The sequence below is a fragment of the Neolamprologus multifasciatus genome, chromosome 8 (assembly GCF_963576455.1).
Source record: "Neolamprologus multifasciatus chromosome 8, fNeoMul1.2, whole genome shotgun sequence".
Lineage (NCBI taxonomy): Eukaryota > Metazoa > Chordata > Actinopteri > Cichliformes > Cichlidae > Neolamprologus > Neolamprologus multifasciatus.
The window spans coordinates 10,174,814-10,191,277 of record NC_140446.1 but is presented as its reverse complement, the minus strand read 5'-3'; the positions used below and the strand labels follow the sequence as shown (position 1 = coordinate 10,191,277).

At 40.4% G+C, this 16,464-nt stretch overlaps 1 protein-coding gene across 3 annotated transcripts; it reads right to left on the bottom strand.

The window, feature by feature from the left end:
• Positions 1-94: 94 nt before the first annotated feature.
• Positions 95-15,938, bottom strand: LOC146512519 (thrombospondin-2-like). Of its 3 annotated transcripts, none has more exons than XM_085170949.1 (20): positions 14,581-15,938; positions 14,136-14,446; positions 13,145-13,609; positions 12,435-12,528; positions 12,153-12,317; positions 11,736-11,912; positions 11,477-11,650; positions 11,037-11,167; positions 10,209-10,343; positions 9,908-10,126; positions 9,698-9,805; positions 9,443-9,602; positions 9,071-9,189; positions 7,865-8,099; positions 7,117-7,344; positions 6,898-7,028; positions 6,645-6,785; positions 6,379-6,476; positions 3,491-3,630; positions 95-926 (listed from the first exon to the last, which is right to left on the bottom strand). In XM_085170949.1, exons 2-20 carry the CDS (start codon positions 14,442-14,444, stop codon positions 919-921), a joined length of 3,237 nt encoding a protein of 1,078 aa, XP_085027075.1. In that variant the 5' UTR covers positions 14,445-14,446; positions 14,581-15,938; the 3' UTR covers positions 95-918. The 3 variants fall into 3 exon arrangements, with proteins under 3 accessions (XP_085027075.1, XP_085027076.1, XP_085027074.1); XM_085170950.1 differs by lacking the exon at positions 95-926 and having other exon boundaries at positions 1,235-3,630; positions 14,136-14,272; positions 14,381-14,446; XM_085170948.1 differs by lacking the exon at positions 95-926 and having other exon boundaries at positions 1,235-3,630; positions 14,581-14,773; positions 14,951-15,938.
• Positions 15,939-16,464: the final 526 nt, after the last annotated feature.

Genomic DNA, 16,464 nt, shown 5'->3' with positions numbered 1-16,464 from the left:
CTCAGTGGTAGGGCAATGGTGACGTCACTCATTCACCTTACCAGGTGGAGTGCGTCTTTAACTGCACTTCCCTCTCAAGCCGGTCGAACGGGTTTTGTGTTTTGAGTCAATGGAAATTAATTAATAAATCATGAGCAAGGTCAGCTTTCTTCGGTGACCCAGATTTACTGCGATCAAACATACATTTTGCATTATTAAAACAGCAGAACATCATTTTAAACCAAAATACCATCTTTTATAGGGGTTAGGATACACCTTATACTTTCCAAGCCCATTTTCTTCTTTATTATTATATAAAAAAAACTCAAACACTGTTTTTGAGTAAAATTATGTGTTATCTAAACTTTGTGTGCTTCCATTTTCTTACAATTTTACTCCTCCATACCCCCGTGGACAGTTTTATCACAGCGTTTAAAATCCTCGTTGTTTGTAATTAACACCTTTACCACTAGAAGACGCTAGAGACCATGTTTCTACAGTCGTGTGTGTGCGAGTGTGTGTGTGCATACTGTGAGCTACTGGCGTCATCAGAAAAGAAAAAAGGAACAGTTGATTAAAAAAAAACAACATTTTATTGATAAGTAACCGCCAGACATGTGCTCCACTTACTCCATCATCAATTTATCTTTGCATCTTTCCCTCTCATGTCTGGCATCTGGCAATAAATAATTATTTACAGCCATTAGGGAAGCACAAAATGAAAAGCAACAAGAAGTTACAGTCATTAGAGATGCTGTCAGAGCAGTAATATACAGTGAATGAGACAGCCTGAAATCAATACTGTTGCATACAAAACTGACAGATAGAGGATGGTCATTAATTGATAGTCTTGGCTGGATTAACGCCTGAGTCTGGTGTATCCTCTCTCTCTCTCTGGTGGATATTTGTGGAATTCCCAAATTATCCCGAGACAATAATTCAGTTATCTAAGAATCAAAAGGAAAAATAGCCACTTTTAGGAACGGCTGTGTGGAGACATGATCTGAAGCAGTGATAGTAGGTAAGGTAAGTTCAACACAGAAAACATTGCACTTTTTGACAGTTGTACAGTTGCTGATATAACAATACATTTCAGATGGTTCCACTATAAAAAAAAAAAAGTAGACAAATTAATTTAATAAAGTGTTTAAAGCACAAAAGGTACAATTATTTAGGAAAGTGTAAAAAAAATGGCCACAGATTTGTGCCGCTGGACTCCATCCCCCCCCCCCCCCCCCCTTTTCTCTCCTATACTAATCTTGTGATCCTTAAAAGGTGCCTGACCGTCACATCGTCTGTTTTGATTTTTGATTTTATATACTGTTTTGTTAGTTAGTTTGCTTGTTTTAATCAATTTTAAATCATTGTTTTTGTTTCTAATATATCTGTAAAGCACTTTGAATCACCTTGTTGTTGAATTGTGCTATACAAATAAACTTGCCTTGCCTTGCCTTGCCATAGGAAACTACTCTAGGTTTTACCTCAGCTAAGTGCAATACACCTTACAAGTTTTATACATCACCCACAGGAGCAGAGGGCAAAATTAACTGACTCAAAAGCTTGCTTAGTTACTAAAGAATGAATGAGGAATGCTTCAGGAATGACCTTATAACGAATGAAAAATTCATCAGTACCTACCTAATAACTCCTGGTCTAGGACTTTATAGTAAATAAAGAACAAGCTAGGATGTATTATATTAATAGGTTATTAAGTAATAATTAGTTCATACACTCACTGCTTTGTTAGACACACCTGGTCAATTGCTTGTTAATGCAAATAGCTAATCAGCCAATTTCATAGCAACAACTGAATGCATTCAGGCATGTAGATATGGTCACGAGGACACGCTGAAGTTCAAACCAAGCATCAGAATGGAGAAGAAAGGTGATTTAAGCGCATTTGAATGTGGCATGGCTGCTAGTGCCAGATGGGCTAGTCTGAGTATTTCAGAAACGACTGATCTACTGGGATTTTCCACACAACCATCTGTAGGGTTTACAGAGAATGGTCCAAAAAAGGAGAAAATATCCAGTTAGCAGCAGTTCTCTTGGAGAAAAATGCCTTGTTGATGCCAGAGGTCACAGGAGAATGGCGGACTGCTCTGAGCTGATAAATAGGCAACAGTAAATCAAATAACCACTCGTTAAAACCGAGGTATCTAGAGGAGCAACACATTGAACCTTGAAGCAGATGGGCTACGGCAGCAGAAGACCACACTTGGTGTCCCTCCTGTGGTAACTGAGGCTACAGTTTGCATGGGCTCACCGCAATTAAACAACGTAAGATGAAATGTGTCCCAATTTCTGCTCTGACACTTGGATGGTATAATAAGAATTTGGTGTGAACAACATGAGAACATGGATCCATCATGCCTTACAATTACAGTTCACATTGTTGTTGGTGTGATGGCATAGGCGATATTTTCTTGGCAAACTTCGGGCCTCTTAGTACCAACTGAGTATCATTTAATCATCACATCTGACCTGAGTATTGTTGCTGACCATGTCCATTCCTTTATGACTACAGTGTTTCCCAAACATGAGTTCACTGTACTTAAATGACCTCCACAGAAACCAGGTCTCAATTCAATAGACCATGTTTGTGAAGTGATGGAACGGGAGATTCACGTTGTAGATGTACAGTGAACAAAACTGCAGCAACTGCGTCACATTGTCATGTCAAAATCTCTTAGGAATGTTTCCAGCACATTGTTGAATCTGTGGCATGAAGAATTAGGGCAATTCTGAAGGGAAAAGATGGTCCAAACCAGTACAAGCAAATTGTACCTAGTGAACTGACCAGTTAGTGCAGTTATCTGTATACGTACTGCTGCAAAACCTCATACAAAGTAGTTACTTAGTAGTTACTGATGTTTTCAGCATGACTCCTCCATTGCCTGTAGTCCATAATTACTTAATAAATTTAAAAAAGAGCAGGGACTTAAAAAGTATCTCAGTATTCAACATTCAAACGCACTTAATTCCTTGTTACATAATAAAGGCAAACACCATAAAAATATAATGTAGAAACTACTAGAGAAACAACCTACTTACATTTCTTACACTAAAATTTGCCTTCACCATGGCAGTCATATAATAACATGTTAATAATCTGTGCATAATCACAGGAGGCAGGAGGTAATTAATGGTAAGGTAAACCTGAAATAATGAGAAACCACTGAAGTATGCTTTGGTCCTTGATGCCACATAAAAAGAGCAACAAGTAATCAGTGTAAGTAATTACTGTATTGAGTTATGAGGACAGTGGCTAGTTGTTAATGGAAGGATAATTATGAACTCACCGGTACCTAATGATTCACCAACACAGGATCTCCCAGTTGATTCTTTAGTAAATAATATTTTTCACATGGAATGCCAAGAGCTGGATTTATTAGGCAACTATCAATGAGCGTTTACTATCTGGCCATTGCTGATCCATTCCTCACTTGCACTTTACTAAAAAGGCACGTTTTTGTTTCACTTAATGTAAAGTGTTAGCAGGATGTCTTACCTCTACACTCATATCTGAGGTCTGAGAAGATAACATGTTCCTGAGAGAACACAAACAGTCCCAGTCTGCCTCCAGCCAGGGTGTGGTCATACACGGCTCCCGAGTCGGACAAAATGTCCCTGCCCTCGTACACCACCACCCTGCAAAGGAAGCACAGTATAGCCAACCCAGTGCAAATCAGCCGCAGTACAACACTACCATGTTCACATTAAATTTAAGTTAAAATCATAAGTAAAATGCAAAATAACCTGCAGAAAGTAATTAAAGGCATTTCAATTTCAAATAGTATCATCAAGGACATTTTTGAGGTATCTTTTCTATTCTTCTTCTTTTTTTGCTTGTCCTTCGCAAAGTTACTATAAATTCACACTTTATGTTTTTCTTGATGTTGCATACTTTACTTTTTTTTTCACGGACATCACAAAGGACGTGATGTCAGTTGGAGATATATTCATAGCAGTTACAATGGAGCTTTGGAGCAAGTATACAACATATCAATACATGTCCGTCCTTCACAGTCAAAGAGCAGGAGCTTCTTTTCAGCCTCACATTCACTTAGTGTACAGTTGTACATTCATTCTCCAGTACAGTCATTCAGTAGCAGGAATGCAGCACTGCCACAGCATGTCTCAAAAAAGAGTATTTTTTCAAATCTGTCACATAACAGCTTTTTTCTCTGACTTCTGTTTTTTCCAGATTGGAAATCTCACTATGGCACTGATGTTGTTTTCCCCATCTGCACATAAACAGCACAGAGCACAGAGAACTCGTAGCCTGGGGTTGTTTTTATTTTGTTGTTGTTGTTGTTGTTTTTTATCCAGGCTATTAGTGAGAAATACAACTAAACAGAAGTAGATGTGGCAGGTTGAGGAGAAGTGGGTTGGACTTGGAAAGTGAATTACACTGTTATCATAAAATAACTCTTAGAGATTGATGATATCCTCGAGTGTAAGAACATTTCAGGCTGACACAAATGTGATTTTCACAGATTGAAGAAGTCATTCTGCAGATTGTTGTTGCACTAAAACCTACATGAACTGAACTGGGCCACAAAAAAATTATTTCAAAGAACATGCCCCAGATTTTTTCTATTTTTTACCTAATAACATTAATTTTAATAGTTTGCCATACATGCAAATATACACAGGCATGTTCACCGCTATCACAAATGTCTAAAATTCCTGCCTGCAAGTTGGATTTTGACTCAAATCAAGAAGTTTCTTTGGAAATAATAGGTAATAATGTATGCCGTAGGTAGTAATTGGGTTAAAAAAAAAAATACTGGTATGGTCCTATAAAAGCCAAGCCAATAATACCTGAATGTTCAGCTGTAAATGCTCAGTTGTTTCCACTAGAAAAGAGCTTGAGTTCTCCTGAGGAAACCTGCCAATCTTTGTTTTTCTAATTCTAAAAGTTTGGTGGATTCCAAGATCATAATCCAGCTGTGACAGCTGTTTCTGACAGGTCAACCCCCAAAATATAAACTAAATCCAGGTTCCAAATACAAAAACCATCCAAGAGACAAATGTTTCCTCTCAGTATATCTGGGTTTTTTAAAAAACTTAGGTTATTGTGTAAGTGTATCTAATGAAGGCATGTAAAATTTTGCCTTAATAATATGAAGAAAAAAAAACCCATTACAGGCCATCAAAGGTCATGCAGTCATGATAAAACTTGAAAACTTTGCATTGAGTCCTGTGCAAAACTAAGTACATCCTTAATGCTTCCATAGGACTTAAGTAATGCAAAAGACTTTACCTCAAACTAGCTGTCAAGCACAGTAGTGGAGGTGTGATGATTTGTATATGTTTTGCGGCCACAAGACCTGGGCACTGCACAGTCACTGAGTCAGCCATGAGCTTCCCTGTATACCAAAGTATTCTAGAATCAAACTTGACACCATCTATCTGACACCTACAGCTTGGCTAGCAAATCTATAAGAGAATGGCTGAAAAAGAAAAGAATCAAGGTGATGCAATGGCCCAATAAAAGTCCAGACGTCAAGCTGATTGATATGCTGTGGCGAGACCTTAAGAGCGCTGTGCATAAACAAATGCTCGGAGACCTCAATGAGCCGATTCACCACTGTAAAGAAGATCGGGCCATAATCCTCCACAAGGACGTGAGAGACTGATCACGTCAAACAGAAAATGATAACATCAAGTTATTGTTGCTAAAGAAGGAATGCAAAGAGTCCTGTGAAAAACGCTCTTTTTCACATGACTGTCGGAGATAAGGATGCACTTTTTAATCATATTATTTTGCTTTAGCATATCTAAACCCTCATGACTTCATGACTACAGGGGCTAGCCACAAGAAATTTTCAGGCCTGACATCTAAGCTCTGTTAAAAACAACAGCAAAATTCATTTTACACCCACTCCATGTGTCACAAGCTAAAGCCCAAATCTCATTTTTTGTCAGCATGATTTTCTCTGTAACCAACTTTGAGCATCAATCTCATGGGATATATCATAGTTTCAAAGCAACATTGGCCCAATTAAATGTTGATGATGTAGAGTAAGAGAAACATGTGTCAGAGAAAACTTCAAAAAGTGCATTTGGGATAAACTTTTAATACTTAAATCATCACGTGGGATAGGTTGCTGGTCAAAACAAGTTACGGGATAGCATATGAAAAGTCTCTTTTTCCTACATTTTGATACGAGGCTAATCTTCTAGTTGTATTTTAATCATATTTTAAGTTGATTCTGAGTGGGTCAAGTGGGAGGATTCACTGATCTTTCATGGAAAGACTTCACAGAGCAATATCTTCCGTCAGAAATGAATATATGCTGCATATTCTGGGGTCACTGCCTCTTTCAAGAATCAATAATCCATAATAAATCAAACCACAGTTGTCGTGACACTTTACATTATGGTTTGTACCTGATAAACCCAGTCTTGGGTCGGTGGATGAGGTGCATGCGGTAGGGTGTGTAGTCCTTCCAGCCAATTTTATTGGGGTCGTGCCACAAAGTTCTGACCTGAAACATATTCAGGCGCCACGGAGGACAATCATATTTACCAGAGTATCTAATGTTTACTGCGCCAAACAATTTAATATTCAGAAAGTGTTATCTTTTATTTGTATTTTTTATGATACTGAAAGCACAATAAAAAGGTGGCAGATTTATGAGTTTACTCATTCTAACCTGGTGTCTAGTGTTTCCTGTGTGCCACAGAGCATTGCGCAGATACTCCCCTGGTCCTGTGTTTGAGTTGACCAGTTTGATTGAGACTCCAGCAGTGCCGAAAGCTTTGGTTGGCTTTTTCTCCCAGTAGGCCTGAGACACCTGCGCTTACAGAAAAAAAATCAATGTGGTGGAGAGAAATGGTTACATGTTCTCTATTATGTATTTTAAGTTTATTGCTTGTGAGAATTAAGAGTCAGCGTTCAGCTCGCACCTGTTTCCACATGACAACGTAGAAGCGTTGACTGGACTGATAGGCAAACACAATCCCTGCGTAGTCGTCATCTCGGTTGGTATTTACATAAAATGTGACACTGAAGTCCACGGCGCTGAACTTGTCGTATCCTGTTCAGACACAGGAATATTATTCATGTTGACTAATCACTTTCATTATATGTCTTATATCTTTAGTCTTTTTTATGGTTAATCTCACCTAAAGCGATCCCGGGGTCAGAGTTGGCAATCTGCAGCAGCTCTGTACCCTGGCTGCGGATGACCCAGAGGGGGTCAGACTGCGTGGTGCCTTTAGGGTCCAACAAAACAACCTGAAACTTCCGGAAATCTGTAGACCTAATATCCTGGTTCATGGGACAGGGATCCAACGCATCTGGAATACTGTCATTGTCAAAGTCATCAAAGCATGCGTCTCCACTGCCATCACCTGAAAGAATAAAGAAAAAAGAGAACAAGTGTAACTTGACTTTTCCTGATTATTTTTTGCCGAGATGGGGGAAAAGAACTGGACAAGATAACATGAAAATGTACTGAGAAAACCATGTATGATGGTGGATAGATCAACCTTTTAAGTATTATTAATTACACTACAGAGAGCCATTAAGTGTTTATGTTGATGTCCAAGATCAATATGACCTGAAGCAATGGAAACTGGACTGATAGTCACAAGATTTTATTTCATGACTGCAAAATCCATTAATCATAAATTGTGCAAGTTATTTTCCCTGTGTGACAGCAAACTATTTGTTCATGTCTGCATTTTGATATTAGCTATGTAAAGCCTGACACACCTATGACTGGCTAGAATGGGAATCAGGTATTATTTTATTTTTAAATAAAATCAAATTGCTCACTTTTTTTTATTGATTTGAAACATCCCTGTTTACTTTCTATTTTGCCTCCTTGGGTAGACTAGGATAGGAGAGCTCAGCTGTAACAACACTGACCATCAGAGTCTAGCTGGTCCCTGTTGGGTACCAGTCTGCAGTTGTCACGGTCATCAGGGATGCCGTCATTGTCGTCGTCATGGTCACAAGCATCTCCCTTTCCATCTTTGTCGTGGTCAGCCTGATTGCTGTTGGCAATATAGGGGCAGTTGTCTAGAGTGTTTTGGTGGCCGTCCTCGTCGATGTCCTCGTTGTCGTCGCACATGTCTCCCACCAGGTCACTGTCAGAGTCAAGCTGCCAACACATGTGGATGTAGTGTATAATATGTTTTAGGTCACTACAAACAGCATTATTTATTTAGTGCAGGGAATACTTCTGTATTAGCCTGGGGACTCAGATTAGATGAGAAATTAGCTAAAATATATAAATAAATAAAAAAGAGGTCACAATTAAATGAAATTAAATCTTACGGTTTCTCTTAAGGACCTACCTCAGCATTTCAATCAAGTTGAGTTTTGGGACTATAGCACTACCTAGATACTTTTCTTTTTCTGTTGTAGATTTACTGCCGTGCTTGGGATCATTATACTGTTGCATAGCCCAGTTCCAGCCAGGCTTTAACTGTTGGAGAGATAGGCTTACATTTGATTGTAGAATACTTTGTTATGTGATACATATTTGTTCATGGTTGACTCAATAAGGTGACCAGACCCTATGATTTGGGCAAAACAAGCCCAAATCATCATCATCCATCCAACCAAAAGCTGGAAATGATAAGCTAAAAAATATGGCGACCAGTTACAAGTGTTAGCTAATTGTATGAATTATCAGTTAAAATTATTAATTAAACATAATAAGTAAATATTTCTCTAAAATCAAAAGTTGGAAATAATTAACTAAAACATGTCTCACAGTTGGAACTGCTAGCTCAAAGCATCAATAAACAAAATAGCTTTCTAAACATTAGCTAACCTGTGGTAGCAGCATTTAATGAAGAGTTTTTAAATATAATAGTAACTAAAAGTAGTTGATTAATGGGTGACGGAGTTTTCTTACTGTAACTAATGAATTGTAAGCAACATATAATCACAAAGAGTTTAAAATAAACTGGAGGCAGTCCAAATCTAACTTAGTTAATTAGCTCAAATGCACTTATTTAAATATAAAAGGTATGTTCATAAACAGATTGGTAGATTCATCTGACAGGGTTCTGGGGGTAAGTCAGAAGAAAAAAATGTTTGAAAACTTTTGATTTTTTCAAGAACCTGGTCTGGGTTATGTAGAAGTGGACAGTTGTCACACTGGTCTCCGACACCATCCAGGTCTGTGTCCCTCTGGTCGGTGTTGTAGACTAGAGGACAGTTGTCCCGGTCATTCAGAACCTCTGAAAGAATAGACAGAAACACACACACATACACAGCCTTTAGACTGATTTTTTTTTTTGTGTGTGTGTGAACGTAACCAGACAAATAATATACATCAAGGCTATGTTTCGGTAAATTCAATTTCATCTATATTTTCAAGTTCATATCTACGTTTTTTGAGTTATTACATTGTCACTTTATTACCACCAATTGATCCTGATTCCAAGCAGACTAGCTGCACATTCAAGGCCTGGTACAATGAGTTGTTCTTACCGTCTCCATCTATGTCGATGCTGCAGGCGTCTCCCTCTCCATTGTTATCAGTGTCTGTCTGCATAGGGTTGCTTTCAAATGGACAGTTGTCGCAGCTGTCCCCAACCCCATCCCTGTCAGAATCAAACTGCCGAGGGTTGTACATCAGCGGGCAATTGTCCTGTGTCAAAAAAAACACACATTCACACGGATGTTTGCATACGGCAAGACACACCTGTTTTCAATCATGGCGACTTTAAAGTGGTTTTGTCTCACTCTTTCATCTGTGATGCCATCATTGTCATCATCAGGGTCACAGGCATCGCCCTGTCCGTCCGCATCCAGGTCTTCCTGTCCAGAGTTTGGCAGCGTGGGGCAATTATCCTGCAGCCAGTCACAACAAAGATTAATGGTATCCAGAATGCAGCTCAGGTATCTCTCAACAAGTCTGAATGATTTTAGCTCACGCTGAAGTAGATATCTTACCTTTTCACAGTGATAGGTGGCATTCTGCTTGCAGCTTAATCTATTATTGGGCCAGCCATCCAGATCAGAGTCCTCACCACACAGGGAGCCATCGCCAGCAAACCCCACCGCACACACACACTTGTACAAGACCTCAGATGCCAGGCCAAGGTATATACACTCAGCATACTTGTGGCAAGTGTGTGTGTTGTCTTTGCAAGGGTTGTACGGTTCACACACCTACAAACAGAGCAGCTCTTTGAGAATCCAAAAGTCTCTACGGTTAATGACTGCAGGTCAAAGCAAAGAGAAAAACACCTGCCTGCCTGGTTTTCAGGGCTTCATCCAGACCGAGGGCATACGGTTGAGTGCCTTTATAGCGCGGCGGACAGGGCAGACAGTAGAATCCAGGGTCTGTGTTTATGCACTGTGTAACACACACTCCTTCCACTTCACACTGAAGAGATGGAGGTTGAGAGATTATCCATGTTCAGCATATCAAACATGAACCGTACAAAGGTGTTACGCGTGTTGAAAGAAAATCTCTTTGTCAGGATCAGACTACAGAATATTTCAATGGTTACTAAGTCAGAGAAGTTAAAAACGAGTCCACTGACTTATGGAATTGTCATTAGCGCTTCAGATAAGTATCGGAAAAATTTAAGTTTTGACAAAACGATTCCACCAGGCAAAAAGTTAATGACTGATGAAAGTTCTTAATCTCTGGAGGAATATGAATATCTGTACCAAAATTCATGGTAGTTCATCTAGCTGCCTTGTCACTTAAATCAAAACCATAAATGTGGTATTAGAGGAAAAATCTGGGTCACCAATGTTATTTGGATGCATCATCTGGGAGCCATAAGGTCTAAAAAATTCCCAATAATTCATTCCATAGTTATAGAGACACTTTAACATATGCAACCAACTGACAGGCAGGCATTACCATCACTGGAAACGGCCCTGCTGACCTTGTCAAGTTGGGCCACAATTCACTACAAGGAAATAAAGATGACTCCCTGAAAATCAATGAAATGCAGCATTATGCTAAGAAATTTTGAGGAGGACCTTTCCTTAGCCATGCATCAGCGAAGTTAGGCCATTGTTGCACTCATATTGTGTAGTGTGATCCTGTGTCTAATCTCATTACCTCATTCTCATCTTCACAATGAGTGCCGTTACCACTGAAACCCAACGGGCAGCGTCCACATTCCCACGATCCATCGCGATGCGTTGTGCATTTAACCCCAGGAAAACAAGGATTTGAAAGCAAGCACATATCTGAAATGCATAAAAATTTGCACATAAAAGTCTTTTACACTTAGTCACAAAGCAAATTGTTCAAGTGTGGGTCAATTGCACCATAATGATTCTGAAGGAATTCATATTCAAATCGTTTCTCTTTTCTATCCTAAGCCTCGGTAATTGAATAAAGCAGAGCAAACAGTGAAGGATATTATTTCTTAATCCTCAATTGTTTGAAAACATGTTCTCTCCAATAAAATGGGATTAAGGTTCTCTATGTATGTGAGGCTTAGCCTGCATGTAGAATAACATTAGTTGGTACAGCTGCACAAGGTTAAGGTTTACCTAAAGGACATGGTTGTTTGTTACATCCTTCATAGTCCACAGCATCTCCAGCACAAGGCTTCCCGCCGTTCTGAGGGGCAGGGTTCACACACTCTCGCTGGCGACTCGTGAGGCCCCCGTTACATGTCTCTGAACAGACTAACCATTCAGTCCAGGCCGTCCAGCCTCCAGCAACTACACCGAAATGCATCATTTACCTTTGAGCCACTTTTAATGCATATGAGCGGTTTCAAATGTGCAGCTGCGCGCTCCTACTTACTCGGGCAGAGCGTGTTGTTGCAAGGTTGTGTCTCCATGGCGCTACCTGTGCACCCCTTGCCCCCCTTCTTTGGTGGAGGATTGTTGCACAGACGGACCCGTGTAATGTTTCCTTCTCCACATGTGGTTGTACATGCAGACCAAGGAGACCAAAGGCCCCAGTTCCCGTCAGCACGCACTAGACAAATAAAGACAAAAGAAAGTCAGACCACCGCTACAGCTCAGCAGCGTACAGAGAACAAAACATGTTTCCAATTACGATTAGAATCTCTACGATCTCCATTTTTCTGAGGTTTCATATTTTCGCTGTCTGGGAATTGCCAGTTCACTGTCTTGAATAGGACTTGGCTCAGTCAGTCACTAAAAGAACATTAAGCTGAAACAGGTGACAGATCCGATGTGCAGAGTGATGCCTTACCCTTGCGGTCACACTTCATCATCATGCAGCTGCGGGTTTGGACTGACGGGCCAGAGCAGGACGGCATGATGCCATTGCAGGATCGACCCCTTTGCTGCCCTCCACGTCCACAGGTGGCGGAGCAGTGGGTCCACTCAGACCATGGGGACCAGCCGTCTTCATCATCTTTATTACATACAGGCAACAGACATGTGTTGTTGTTGTTGTTGTGTTTTTATTATATTTATTAATCTTGGCATCCATGTAAAGACAAAATCCCAGCTGCAGAAAAATGATACTCACTAAGACAGACAGGACAGCAACTTCCATCGACAAAAGACGGATTGATGCAGAACACAGGAGCACATGACACCTGTTGACAAACCACCTTTCCATCCTGGCAAGACAGTCCAGTGTTGATACATTTAGATTTTCTAACAATATCACATTATTGAATCCAGATGTTTTGCTGAATGCCAGTTCTTGCAAGGAATGGTATGTTTTCGTGAGTCATAACAAGTCAGGCTAATCCTTCATCCCATCCTCAACAAAAATAATGGTTCTTATAAAAAGAAACAGACGTAGGGATGAGGATGAAGCATGCATAAAATATAGAACTTCTGGAAATAAATGAAACCACATTGCACACAAGTGAAACTTCCCCAATTGGTAAACATCGTTTAAAGGAACAGTTGGACATTTTTAAAATGCTGCATATTTGCTTTTTATGTATTAAGTATTAGAGTGAAGCGAAGCAATAATAAGTTGCAGCAGTCAAGTTGTCAACCACAGTCCTTGTGTATAAAAACCTTGGTAAGCTACCTTGAAGATTAATTTAATGCTAAAGATTGTCACTTATAATTTTCCATTTTACTTTGCTGTTGTAGATGATGATATTAATATCTGCTCTCTATCTCTTATAAATCCTTAATTCAGTTAAATGCTTGCATGGTATTTCCCCAGGAAATTCTGCCAGTGTGTTATTGTAGTTAATAGATGTGTTCAGCACAAACCTGGCAAGTACAGGAGGTGCAGCTGTCAACCTCCCAGTCCTCCCCCTGCTCGTACACTCGTCTATCCTGCACGCACCACGCCTCACTGTCTCTGTCAAGATCATTGTCACTGCTGTCACCATCACCACCTCTGCGGCTGCTTCTGATGCCACTGCCGTTGCCGTTGCCGTTGCCGTTGCCGTTGCCATTACCATTGCCACTGCCACTGCCACTGCTGTTGCCACTGCCATTGCTGCGGTCACGGCCGTGGCTGCTGCTGCTGCTGTTGCCGTTGCCATATCCTCTGCCACTGCCGTTGCTGTGTCCATGGCCTTGGCTGCTGCTGCTGCTGTTGCTGGCGCTGCTGTTGCCGTTCCCGTTCCTGTTGCCTCTCCCATTGCCTTTCCCTTTGCCACTGCTGGTACCACTGCCATGTCTGTTACTGAGCTCATCCAAAGATATCCGTATCTCTTCATTTTCTTTGGACTGAAAATACTAAAATTAACTAAATACATTTTTCAAATAAGAAAGTCTTATTATGTATTTATATTGAATGAGACCAGCCAAACTACTGTGGGCCACATCTGTGGTGAGATTTCCTCTTGGTTTTTTTGTTTTTTTTGTTTTTTTTCCCCAAAGGCGTTTGCCACAGACCACAGTGCTTCCTGACAGAAAATCCTTTATTTGTGCCATTTGCACTGGAAAAAATATTACTCTCAGAATTTAAATTCAGTCAACTTTTCTGTGATGACACAGAATAAAAAGTGTATTACAACCTTGGTAAACACATAGTGTTACTGAAAATGGGCTATTACTGGTTTAAATAATCTAAAAAAAAAATGTTCATGTTTAAAGTTACTTTTACCTTAAAAATGACACAACATTTTAACCTGTTTGCTAAAAAATATTTAAATTCTTGCTCATGCTGCTATAAAATAATGTTCTATCAGGCAATAAGAAACACAATTTTAACAAATACCATGATAAATGTGCATGCTTTTATGCATCTTACTACTCTATCCAAGTCTTCGAGCAGGTTGTTGGTCACAACACGCAGGCCATGGATCTCAGTGAGCAAGCCAAACAGGTCCTCACACGGATGAAGACAGATTTGCGATGACAAGTTGCTGACCTTTGCGCCATCCACACCTGTGGAGGAGGCACGAGTATGTGTGGGCTTTTCAAGATTTAGATATGATTCCGCTTTAATGATAAAGAAACAGGCGGAGCAACTGTACTGATGCATATGTGTGGTACCTGCACACACTCCTGCTGCATAGAGGAATATCAAAAGCTGAAGGAGACCCCTCAGATAACCCATTCCTGCTTACACATAAATAACACATGCAGTCACCTTGAAATATAGAAAGTAACCTCCTATATAGAATCCAAGCAGATCTGAGGCATAGGAAATAAAAGAAAAAGAAGGACAAAAAGAGAGAAATAACCATGCATACCTGCGTTCTCCTTGCTCCTCTGCCTTTCCTGACTAGAAATCACAGCCAGTAGGCTCGTCCCTGCTGCAGCTCCGCAGGGGCTGTAGTGGAATGTCTCCTTTTCCTCTTCCTTGATTGCTTCCCTCCTTTATTATCTTCTCACCTTGGTATCCAGAGTGAAGATCACCAGCACATTTCACTCAGTAATTTGTCACTGAATCATCGAAAGAAAAGAAAAAAGGGATGGGTTTGGTAAGAGAGTAATCTGAGTAAGAAACATGCAGACAGCTTTGCTAGTTCGGGAGAAATCTCTAGCAGTGTTATTTGTTTGAGAGTGTGTGTGTCTGTGTATGTGTGTGTATGTGCGGCAGGAACAGGGGCCATATTTTACCCGTGTGTCTGGCGATGAACTAGGCTGCATATCTCCCAGCGAGGAACCCAGCTGGATGGAAGGAATTGTGTCTATGTGTGTGTTGACGTCTCGATGCAGGTTTCCCAGACACATCATTTACACTCTTCACTCTCCAAAATGAGACTTGCATGCACGAATGCGCACACTCACACACCAAAACAGGCACACGGGCACAAACACACACTGTCACTGGCTGCACAAATTTTCCAATATTTTAGCAGCGAGAAAACTGGCATTACCATAAATCCTTTGCAAAAATTAGAGGCTTGATGCGTGTGTGTTTGCATGTGTGTGCTTTTGGAAGTGCTGTGTGCAGAAGATTGTGAGCTATGAGCAAACTGATGGAATACAAAAACATCTACTTCGGCTGGGATCTCTCTCTGTTTGGTCTTCTCCCTGCTGAGTCAAAAAGGCATCATCATCCCGAATCACATTTTCCATCTGTACACTCCACTTGTGGACTAATGAATCTCACAGATGTGTGTGCACACATGCATGCGCCTGTGCCCATACAAACACACTCACACAAAATCCCAACAAATTTTCTATTTCCAGATACCTAGAAACATCACAGCGGAGAACAAATAAGAACAGAGACCATGTTTCTTCCTGGAAGTGGTTCAGTGACGGAGACAGTGAAAGCAGGTGCTGTCACTGCTCTGGGAGTCAGAAAAAGCCCAAAAGTAATAAGATCTGAGGGGATAGAAAAAGGTAGAGTTGGGTGAGATTACTTGGCAGAGTCTAGCGTGACACTCTTGGAGTGATATGCTGTGCAGAAGGCACACTCTGTTCTGGGATCTGTCTCAAAGTCCTGACTCTGATAGTCTTACACTGTGTTTATGGGGAGAAAATAGTTTTAAAGAGGGCATCCACTATGGTCTCAAAAAAACTGATTGAAGGCTACAGGGGCTATCGCTAGAAGGTAGTACTGAAAGCAACAAGAAGACCTTTAATAAGATTGAGGCAGGATGAGAAACAGGGCACTTTATGCAATCAGGCAGCTTAACAAAAGCAAGGTGGTGTTGCAGCAATTGCCCCATTTCTCCAACAGTAACTAGACCAGAGAACTGAAAGGGCTTCTGCATTATAGTCTAAGTCCTTGCTGTGAGCAGAAACTTCAGTGCCAGGCAAGCCAGACAATAACCTGCAATTGCTGCTCCACTCTAAGCATAGTGGTCAGAGAATTACATGGGCTTAAAGGAAAAGGATTTACATGGACGGGTGCACAGTGAAGCAAGAATGGAAAAGGTTGGGGATAAAGGTGTCATAAGACAGAAAAGGTAGGCATGAATGATATGATGAGACTTGTTAAAGACTGTCCTTTATTTATATATGAGCTCATTTCTGCTTAGTTAAATAAGTGTGTAGCATGCAGATAGATAGGTGCTGATTCATCTGACAGAGTGCAACACTTTGTTTATCTCAGTAACGATCACTGCGAGGTCAGTAGTTCTACAGGTCAGTAAAACAGGACAGCATTAATCCATTTATCA

What these genes read in the sequence shown, in the direction of transcription:
- LOC146512519 (XM_085170948.1), bottom strand. Translation starts at nt 14,444, where the DNA reads ATGGGTTATCTGAGGGGTCTCCTTCAGCTTTTGATATTCCTCTATGCA. An exon ending in CAACAACACGCTCTGCCCGA is followed by an intron (nt 11,651 to 11,735) that starts GTAAGTAGGAGC and finishes ATTTCGGTGTAG; the next exon opens with TTGCTGGAGGCTGGACGGCC. An exon ending in TTCTACATAACCCAGACCAG is followed by an intron (nt 8,100 to 9,070) that starts GTTCTTGAAAAA and finishes ATGTGTTGGCAG; the next exon opens with CTTGACTCTGACAGTGACCT.